Source organism: Sinocyclocheilus grahami, unplaced genomic scaffold (assembly GCF_001515645.1).
Source record: "Sinocyclocheilus grahami isolate Dianchi unplaced genomic scaffold, SAMN03320097.WGS_v1.1 scaffold696.1, whole genome shotgun sequence".
NCBI lineage: Eukaryota > Metazoa > Chordata > Actinopteri > Cypriniformes > Cyprinidae > Sinocyclocheilus > Sinocyclocheilus grahami.
Genome location: NW_015505875.1, coordinates 310,969 through 321,768, shown reverse-complemented (window position 1 = coordinate 321,768; position 10,800 = coordinate 310,969). Strand labels below are relative to the sequence as shown.

The following is a 10,800-nucleotide window of genomic DNA, read 5'->3' as shown; positions in this document are numbered from 1 at the left end:
TCCAAGTCATGAGGAATTTGTTTGGTGTTACTGTACATACACAGAATATGGTTCATGGTTTGAGACTCTGATTGTATTTGTAGCTTAGTGCAAATGAGGAAGACAGTGGCTGGGAAATATTAGGTCATCAGTAAAACAGTGCCTTTTTTCCCTTTCCTGCAGGTTTTATGGAGTTCTTTGATGAATTCTCTTAAGGGAGAGATGGCTGTTTGCTTATATATAAAACATTAAAGCTCTTTTACTCATAGAATGAATTTGCGTAGAGGAACGTAGTGTAGGTCTGGGATTATTGATCTCTGGAGATGTTTGAGTGTGCAGACTCAGCCTTTAGCTCCACTGCTGCTCAGTATGCTGCATGTGTGTGTTTGAGGGAAGTAGGTAAGGAAGTAGGGAGGAAAAAGAGGGAGACAGATGGAATATTTATACAGATGTAATTTAAAGAGGCTGGCAATCAGCCTAATGAAAGTTAAAGGCTATATACACAGTTTTTAAAGAATTATGCACAGCTGTTACTCTCAGCAAAGCTGGCAGACTGTTCAAAGGGATTAGAGGAAATACTTGCACGTTTCTAATACAAATTCTGAGAAAAGATTTATTATGTGCTCCAGATTTACTGAAAATGGGTTTACTGGGAAGGATGCCTAAATGTTTTTTGAAATAACTGTACAAGATAAGGCCATGCGATTGAGGGATAACTGTAGCACTGTCAGCAGATATTCACGTAGACATTCACTGCATCTCTCTCTCCCTCTGTCTGAAACTCTGTTCCCAAACAGGCTGGGAAATATTAGGTCATCAGTAAAACAGTGCCTTTTTTCCCTTTCCTGCAGGTTTTATGGAGTTCTTTGATGAATTCTCTTAAGGGAGAGATGGCTGTTTGCTTATATATAAAACATTAAAGCTCTTTTACTCATAGAATGAATTTGCGTAGAGGAACGTAGTGTAGGTCTGGGATTATTGATCTCTGGAGATGTTTGAGTGTGCAGACTCAGCCTTTAGCTCCACTGCTGCTCAGTATGCTGCATGTGTGTGTTTGAGGGAAGTAGGTAAGGAAGTAGGGAGGAAAAAGAGGGAGACAGATGGAATATTTATACAGATGTAATTTAAAGAGGCTGGCAATCAGCCTAATGAAAGTTAAAGGCTATATACAGTTTTTAAAGAATTATGCACAGCTGTTACTCTCAGCAAAGCTGGCAGACTGTTCAAAGGGATTAGAGGAAATACTTGCACGTTTCTAATACAAATTCTGAGAAAAGATTTATTATGTGTTCCAGATTTACTGAAAATGGGTTTACTGGGAAGGATGCCTAAATGTTTTTTGAAATAACTGTACAAGATAAGGCCATGCGATTGAGGGATAACTGTAGCACTGTCAGCAGATATTCACGTAGACATTCACTGCATCTCCCTCTCCCTCTGTCTGAAACTCTGTTCCCAAACAGGTTAAAGGAACAGCTCACAAAAAAAAAAAAAAGAATCTATCATGATTTGATTTTATTCCGACTGGTTTTAAAAGCCAGATCAACTTATCTCATGAACATGACAAGGGTAGATGTCAGGATTAATAACGTGTCTGTGAATAACAACTTTAATAGACCTTATAGCATATGGAAGCTTGTTTCCGCCATGGGATAAAAAAAAAAATGCTTCTCACAGTTGTGTTCTAAGCATTATATAAAATTTAGCAGGTAATTGCAACATGTTATACAATGTTGCAATTACCTTTTTAAATTTTTATTTTTTTCATTCTGTGGCAGAAACAGCTACAGAACTACAGTGTGTTCAGTGGATTTGTACTGTAGTTTAACAATATGCTAATTTTTCAGCTGACAAAACATCTTTCCAAAGAAACTTTCAGAAAATACAAATACAAAAAATACATAACATTTTACATACGTTTTGAAAATTATGTGACCTGGTAACTTTGTACAGTACGTACCACTGTAAAGACTGCAGTCTATCCTGCACAGTCTCGTTTTCATCCATATAAAATTCAATATGCCGTCTACCCTGACTAAGATCTGTTGTGTTTACAATTATGCATTTGGCAGATGCAATATCTACACGTTTTTTTTTTTTACTTTATGGATTCCCTGGGATCCTGACATTGGCGATGCTTGCACTATACTCTGATTGAGCTTGGGTCTGTTTATTTGAACAGAAGAACTTAGAAATGCATAAAGCATTTACTTAGACACTGAAAGCTTTATATATTAATTTCAATAAAAGCAATATTTAAAAGATTAGCATTAGCATTATTTTTTTATTTTTGTATACTATTATAATGGACAAAGATATTCAAATTGGTTGACATTTAAAAAAAAATAAAAATTATTTTATGCACTCAGTCAAATCCATTAAACAATGAGATTCAATATCTTGTAAATTATATCAATAGGAAGTTATGGTGACACAAATGCCACCGTTTCATGACTCATTCCCAAATACATCAAAATGTACTCAAAGAATATTGAGGCAATTCATTATAAACCCATAATATTTCTTCTGAAACAGACATATCTATTACATTTTATTTTACAGTATGTGCACTTACAGTGTACTTAACTTCAGTGTATTACCTAAGAAAATACTGGTAATATACGGCCTACAGTTTGCTGGCTAGCTATGCCTTGTATATGCATATTACCTGGTTGCGATAATTTACAAAACAGCTTGGTCTCCTTATTTAAATGTATTTGTATTTGACAGTTGAGTGAGGCGGCAGCTTTCCGGCGAGTGGGCTCGGTTTCAGCGATGACAGCAGACACTTCCCCAGCATTTGAGAGCAGAGAATACTGCTTTTTTTTTTCTCAAGGTTTTGATAACTTATTTTATTTACTTAGCGTTTTTTGTATCATATCATTTGGCTGGGTGGTTAATAACACGTTTTCCTATGTCGTGACAAACTCAGAACACATTTAATATTGCTTACGGACTTAAGTATTTATTATTATTATCATTTTATTTATTTATTTATTTTTATTTATTTAGATTTTCCTTGGTGTCACAATCAATCCAGCTCTCTCTCTCTCTCTCTCTGTGTGTGTGTGTTACAGATGCAAGGACTGGACAACAGCACCTTCAAGTCTAACATCCCAGTGGCTGCTGACATCACAGTGGGTGTATTTTACTCCCTTTTTGGTAAGAGTGAGAATTCATTTATTTTTTCATCTGCATTCTCATCAACTTTGTTCTATGATCCATAACAGAGTTACAGGTTTTCCGTTTGCTTCTATTTAATCCACATATACATAGCACTGAAAGCAAGTGCTGACTTCACTGCTCTGATCTGATCTTAACGTAAGTGCACAGATATTAATTATAATTTGTTTTATGTTTTTGAAAGAAATCTCTTATTCTCATCAAGGCTGCATACACGCACAAAAGATACACACTATACACACACAATGAATCAGTTTCTGCCGCCATGATCACTAGGAAATGCACACAAGGTCCCTTCTAAATAACCTTTTTCATAAACAGAGGGTGAACTGACTAAAGTAAAGCTAGAAGTTATGGCAGTTTTAAAAGCAAACTCAAAGTTGCTTTCCTGCATCAAATGTTTTGCGGTTTTGATACGTGTGGTTTTTGCGTGTGCATATGCTACATACTTTGTGTTGGCTATGTGTGTGTGTATCATAAGTGAAACTCTGATGTTTATTCTTCTTCTTCTAACAAAGATCTCTGCAAACATTCTTTCTCTTTAATGAATGCTTGAACTGAATGTAATGCCTAGGCCTGCACACAAAGCTTGAACACAAGTAGGCATTTTCCATGTTCAGATTGCTTTTCATGTGCTGTCCTCAGTTTGCTTTGGTAGAAAACGCTGAAGTGTTATAATATTTCATTTGAAATGCACTGTGGATCTCTGCAGTGTTCATTGATTATTTATGTGAAACAAACTGTCTGTGGAGCTCTACAGAACATCTTACAATCCTCCTTGGTCTAATTTTTGTTGTTGTTGTTATTTATGATTATGGTTCTTTGCATAGCTCGCTGCAGCATGATTAAAATAATTAGACATGTGGTTGATGAAAGTGTTCACTTTCAGCATCGTAATTACTGATGTGTTGGGTGCAGAAACAATGGAAGTGGATTGAGTGTCAGAACACTTGCATGCCAAATGCTAACTGACTTTTTCAATTGGACATAAAGAGCACTGACCTTCTTCTTTATTCTGTCTCTCTTCTGTCTCACTCTCTTTTATTCATTGCCTCTGTACCTTTCCTCTTGTCCAATGCATTTCGGGAATAAAAAGGCTTTAACAAAATGTGTTTTTAAAATTTGTAACTAAATTAGTTAACACTGCTGTGATAGGGTTAAAATAACTTTTCCGAGGGTGTGACTGATAATTTGACATATTTCTTTACTAGAACTGCAATAATCCATCTCTCAGCATTTTTTTTTGCTCTTTTGAAAAGTCTGTGGGATTACAGTAGTGGAGTAATGTGAGAAACATTCATTAGTGGAAGCTTTATATCAGAATTGCCCAGTTTTTAATTAAGATTTTAATTAAAGGGGTCATATGATGCGATTTCAAGTTTTCCTTTCTCTTTGGAGTGTTACAAGCTGATTGTGCATAGATAAGATCCCTGAAGTTGCAAAGACTAAAGTCTCAAAACCAAAGAGATATTCTTTATCAAAGTTAAGACTCTGCCACGCCCCCCTAAAACGGCTCGTTCTAACACGCCCCCACATATCTACCTCACTATGTGGAAATATTTGCATAATGCCGCCCAAATGTTCACGCAAAGAAAGTAGGCGTGGTTTCAGTAACCGCAGTTAGTGTTGAAGCAGCATGTCAGGGAGACACTGTGTGTTTCAGTGCGAAAGCAAAAGCACTTTATTTGGCCTTCCGAAAGTAGATGCATTTAGGAATCTTTAAGATGACTTACAACAGAACAGCAGTGCATTTTATGGCCGACCGTTTCGTGAACCTAGGAGAGGAGGTCATTCTGACTTTGCTATGACAATCTGGCGCTTCTGAATCAGCTACTGTTTTGTTATTATTTTAAGTATTTGCTATTGACTGTTCAAATGCGGAGTTTTGTGCATCGTGTGTGTGTGCGCGTGTGTGCGAGCGAGAGAGAGCGAGACACATCACAGTGGAGTCAGCTGTCTTAACCGTGGCTTGTGTACTGCAAACACATACCAGCTTCATCACTGTGTCTGTCACGAGACTCTGTTCCCCTTTCGGGCTCTGTCTTTACATTTATTTTGAAAGATGAAGCTCGCGATTATGGTAAGGGGCGTTACATTTCCGACGAGTGCTTGCGGTGTTCGGCCAATCACAATGCACTGGGTTAGCTGGCCAATCAGAGCAGACTGCGCTTGTCGGAAGGAGGGACTTTGTAGAAAACGAAGCGTTTGAGAGAGGCGGGGCATATAGGACCTACAATAATGTACAGTATTTGAAAAATAATGTGTTTTTTGATCATTAAAGCATGTCAACATATTCTGTTACACCAAATACACAAAATAATGATCTTTAAAAAAGCATAATATGACCCCTTTAAATTAAGAGCCGAGGGCCAAAAGTAAATGTTGTATTGGATCTGATCAATAAATAAATAATTAAGCAAAAAATGTAAATACATTTTTGTAAATTATTCACATTTTAAATTTAATCAAATTTAATTCACGTGTGTGTGTGTGTGTGTGTGTGTGTGTGTGTGTGTGCGCGTGTGTTTTACACAAGAATGTAAAAACTTCTTCTTTTTTTAAAGATCATGGGAAAGCTTTGGTCCACAAGCCTAGTTTGTTCGTACCTGCTTAAGATATATTTCAAGTAACGCAATATTTCATCAATACATCAATATTTAATTTCCATTTATTTAAGAAGCCATGTACCAAGAGAGATTAATGTCAGTCAGTCTGAAATGCACCTTGACAGGACCACCCTGTCAGGTTTATTTACATGATCCCTTTCATGGGAATTTGATCATGGTATATTTTATTGATGACAGAACTCAGTGTTACATGCATTACGACTTATGTTTATTGCTATAAGGTATTAAACCAAGATCTCAGCCTTCATTTATGTGTGCTGTTCCTTTACAGATCGCCTCAGAGCATATCTGAAGCTTAGGCACTATCGGTGTAAATCTGATTAGATTTCCTGACAGTATATAAGGCTCATGATCTAAAGGGCGATTGCTGTGAAAATTTCTGTCAGATTGCTTAATAGACTACATATACATTTATGATTTAATTTCCACCATGATTTCCATCAATCTAACCAGCTGAGGCAGTTTGTTGTTATCCAATCTGAAGCCGATTTAATAAAACTGAAATCCGACAGGCAAGGAATAAACTGTAATTGTTGTTTTGCAAGTAAAAGTCAGGTTTTAAGCTTTAGAGCCTTAAATTGAGTCTATATGATATAGAAAAGGCTGAATAGCTAATACAAAATGTAGCCATATAATATCAATCCAAATATTGTTACATCTAAAAAAAAAAAACAGTCTAATCTTACCAAAGTTGGTAACACTTCAACTTTCATTAATACCGGTAAATCATTAACAAACATACTGTATAATGCTTAACAGATCATTAGTTAATATGTTCACATAGCTAGAAATATGAGATAATGTGCTTGTTAGTGTTTACTAATAAACTTATTAAACATGAATGATTAACATATTGTTATTTAATTTAAATTGAAATGCTTACAAATGTCTTAAAACTTTGAATTCATCCACTCATGCACTTTTCAAAAATCTACAAATGATTTTAACAGAAATGATACAATGATTAAAAGCTTATTTGTTAACAAATGTCATTTTTTGCTAACAAATGTCACTTTCGCTAACAAATGTAATTAAACTTCAGTTCTTATATTACCTAAAGCTCTTTTTTACATTTACAAATGTTGTGGAAGAATAGCTTAATTAGTTATTTTAAGCACTTCACAAACAATTCATGTTCACTAACTCGTAATCAGTCAGTAAATGTCACATATTTGGTCTTTGTTGTGAAGACCTTTTTACACATCTTACCAACCCTTAAACCTACCCAAACCACCAAACCTGTCTTTACCCGTATCACACCTCAATAGCAGCAAAAGTCTTGTACATTAACAAAAGCTTTTAATCATTGTATAACATCTGTTAAAATCATTTGAAGATTTTCAAGAAGTGCATGATCATATGAACTGAAAATTTGATGGCATTTGTAAGGATTTTAATTTACATGAAATAATGAACTGTTAATCATTCGGTAAAGTTTAATACGTTTATTAGTAAACATTAACAAGCACATTATCTCACGTTTCTACACTCTAAAAATGCTGGGTTGTTTCAACCCAACTTTGGGTCAAATATGGACTAACCCAACCGTTGGGTTAAATTTTTACATTCAATTTTTAACCCAAAAGTTGGGTTAGTCCTTTATTAGTAAACATTAACAAGCACATTATCTCACGTTTCTACACTCTAAAAATGCTGGGTTGTTTCAACCCAACTTTGGGTCAAATATGGACTAACCCAACCGTTGGGTTAAATTTTTACATTCAATTTTTTAACCCAAAAGTTGGGTTAGTCCATATTTGACCCAAAGTTGGGTTGAAACAACCCAGCATTTTTTAGAGTGTAGCTGTTTGAATGCATATTAACTAATGATCCGTTAAGCATTATGTAATGTTTGTTAATAACGAAAAATTTTACCCATACTGCTGTTAACGCTTTCTCGGAAAAGCTGATGGTCGGGTGATGTTCAACATAAACCCCATTGCTTTTATTCTCCACACACCGGCTTGCATGCAATGTCTGGCAAAAAAAGAACATTGGGCTAAAGACAGTTCTGTTAGAAAATTACTTGATTCGAGTCGTTAGCTCAAGTCCAAGAGACATGACAAGCATAAAGTCAAAGTTTCGTTTCAGCTGTTTCAAAACTCATGTTTGAAGTATGTGCAAATCTAAAAACTCCTGAGGGATCCTATCACTACAAAATGCTAATTCTCTTCCAGCTTTTTGGACTACACACTGCACTGCCAAATATCATTTCTACAACTCTTCGACTTTTATTAAGAATTTTCAAAGGAGAGTGTGGTTCAATTCCAATGTGTCGGTGGATGAAAAATGAACTTTCAGAAACGATCTTGTGGAACTTATCACCACATCATATACCACAAATTCATCTTACATTTCTGGACTTGCAGGTGTTTGTTCGCTCTGTGGAAACAGTATGCTGCTGTATGTGTCCTACAAGAAGAAGCACCTCTTAAAACCAGCCGAATTCTTCATTGTTAACCTGGCCATCAGTGACCTGGGCATGACCCTCAGCCTCTACCCCCTCGCAGTCACCTCAAGCCTCGCACACAGGTACCACACAGACATAAAAACGCCCAAAGAAAAAAAAGACAGGAAAGAGGGAGGACAGTTATTAAACCAGCATGCAAGCAGTCCTGTAGTGTAACTGCAACAGCAGGACTCTCTCTCAAAGAGATTCAAGACCCCTACATTTTTATATTGGGGGTCCTTGGATTGTCTGAGTCTGTAAAGGTTTATTTTTTTCTTTGCCTTCCCTTTCTTTCTCTTTCTATCTCTCCATATCCTACATACACATGCCGTATAGCTGTCACTTCACTTCAGCGCATCATTTTTCCAAGGCAAAATGGTTAATATAATCAAAAACAAAAAGGCACACACACATTCAGTTCAGTGCTACATCAAGAGGAAACTGGCCGGTAAATGCAAAGATAATGATGATGTGTGAAGACATGGAAAGAATACAGAAGACAGATCAAATCCAATGGCTCCTTTTGCACAGAGCGACTCTGTGTCACAGATAGAGACCAATTCCAGACTGTGGATAAGAATGACAATTGCAATCACTAGTTTGTGTGACATCATACTGTATTTGAAATGTAGGCATGAAGACACACCTGAATCCTTTACAAAAGGAGAATGTCCTTTATAGGGATGCCCTTCAAATAATTTAGCAAACATTTGTAGGGTATGCGATTTCAAGACAGCGGAAAAAAATGCAACTAATCATGTAATTGTGCGTTTCAAACTAAATAGGCTTTTAAACTTGATACCCATATCCTTTGTTGTGGACATCAGGGGATGTGTATCCAATCAAACAATCAAATCATTTTGGCACTAATTCATCTCTCACTTGGTCATGTGGATAGTACTGAGACAATATTTAGCCCATGTTAGTTAGGCTGGTAAATTACAATGTACTGTTATTTATGCATTTATAAAATTCAGTTTGTCTGTTTTTATCCAAAGATTATTATTTTTTTGGTTAAAAGTTTCCTAGGAATTAAACCCTTGACCTTGTAGTTGCTAACGTCGTGATCTAGCAGTTGAGAAACAGGAATGCTATTTCAGAAATTTCATATATTGTAGGGCATATGCAGTTAATGGTAGTTTTAATAAACTTCTTGCTGTTTCTGTTTGCAGATGGCTTTATGGAAGGACAGTGTGTGTGATCTATGCCTTCTGTGGTGTTTTGTTCGGGATCTGCTCTCTGACCACTCTCACTATACTGAGCACTGTTTGCTGCCTCAAAGTCTGCTATCCACTTCACGGTACCCTACATTATATTTTCTATTATGTTAAATAAAGTCTGAAAATTCAAAAGTGAAAATGCTTTCATTTAGAATTTACTTATTTATATAATATTTATATATATAATAGTGATGTTTCGTTCCTGAATGAATCTTTATTGGTTAGGTTGAGAGAATAATTCAATGACTCAGTCACTTGTGTTGCTCCTGTATGAATTAGTGCTTTGACAAAATGATAGAATGAATGATTCAATGACTCACTCATTAAAACTCACTTATCTTTAAATAAAATTAGATTTCTATTTTATTTTATTCCATATTATTTTGTATTATAACACTGATCAGTTGGGTTGAGAGAATAATTCAATGACTCACTCATAAAGATGGTCACTTGTGTTGCTGCATGAATTGAAGTGTTTAAAAGATCTTTAAAATGTATTTGTGTGTACCTGTAGGTAATAGGTTCACTTATGAGCACGGTCGTGTGTTAATAGCATGCGCGTGGGCCTACGCACTTGTGTTCGCATGCTCCCCCCTCACCCACTGGGGGCAGTACGGTCCTGAACCCTATGGCACAGCTTGCTGTATCGACTGGGCCTGGTCCAATCAAGACTCAGTGGCTCGCTCCTACACCTCTGTGCTCTTCGTAGTCTGTTACCTGCTGCCGTGTGGCATCATCATTGTCTCCTACTCACGCATACTGCTCACGGTCCGAGAGTCCCGCAGAGCAGTGGAGCAACACATCTCAGCGCAGACACGCATGGGAAACATCCAGGCCATCATTGTGAAGGTACGGTGTTATTATTTATTCATTTTTTATGTCTTTTGACAAACACATCCTTTAAATGTAGTCAACATTAAAACGACAATGAAAATAAAAATTTTTGTTGATGAGAAAAATGTAACTATATATATATATATATATATATATATACACAGGTGTATCTCAATAAATTAGTCTCAATAAATTAGGATGTCGTGGAAAAGTTCATTTATTTCAGTAATTTAACTCAAATTGTGAAACTCGTGTATTAAATAAATTCAATGCCCACAGACTGCAGTAGTTTAAGTCTTTGGTTCTTTTAATTGTGATGATTTTGGCTCACATCTAACAAAAACCCACCAATTCACTATCTCAACAAATTAGAATATGGTGACATGCCAATCAGCTAATCAACTCAAAACACCTGCAAAGGTTTCCTGAGCCTTCAAAATGGTCTCTCAGTTTGGTTCACTAGGCTACACAATCATGGGGAAGACTGCTGATCTGACAGTTGTCCAGA

General features: G+C 36.1%; 1 protein-coding gene across 1 annotated transcript in view; it reads left to right on the top strand.

Annotated features, from left to right (window-relative positions):
* Nucleotides 1-3,056: 3,056 nt before the first annotated feature.
* LOC107559727 (opsin-5-like) overlaps nucleotides 3,057-10,800 on the top strand; it is a 15,020-nt gene continuing 7,276 nt past the window's right edge. Inside the window, exons 1-4 of the mRNA XM_016243647.1 lie at nucleotides 3,057-3,141; nucleotides 8,159-8,321; nucleotides 9,411-9,538; nucleotides 9,973-10,307. Of these exons, the coding sequence (XP_016099133.1) occupies nucleotides 3,057-3,141; nucleotides 8,159-8,321; nucleotides 9,411-9,538; nucleotides 9,973-10,307 (711 nt within the window). The remainder of the gene's footprint in view (nucleotides 3,142-8,158; nucleotides 8,322-9,410; nucleotides 9,539-9,972; nucleotides 10,308-10,800) is intronic.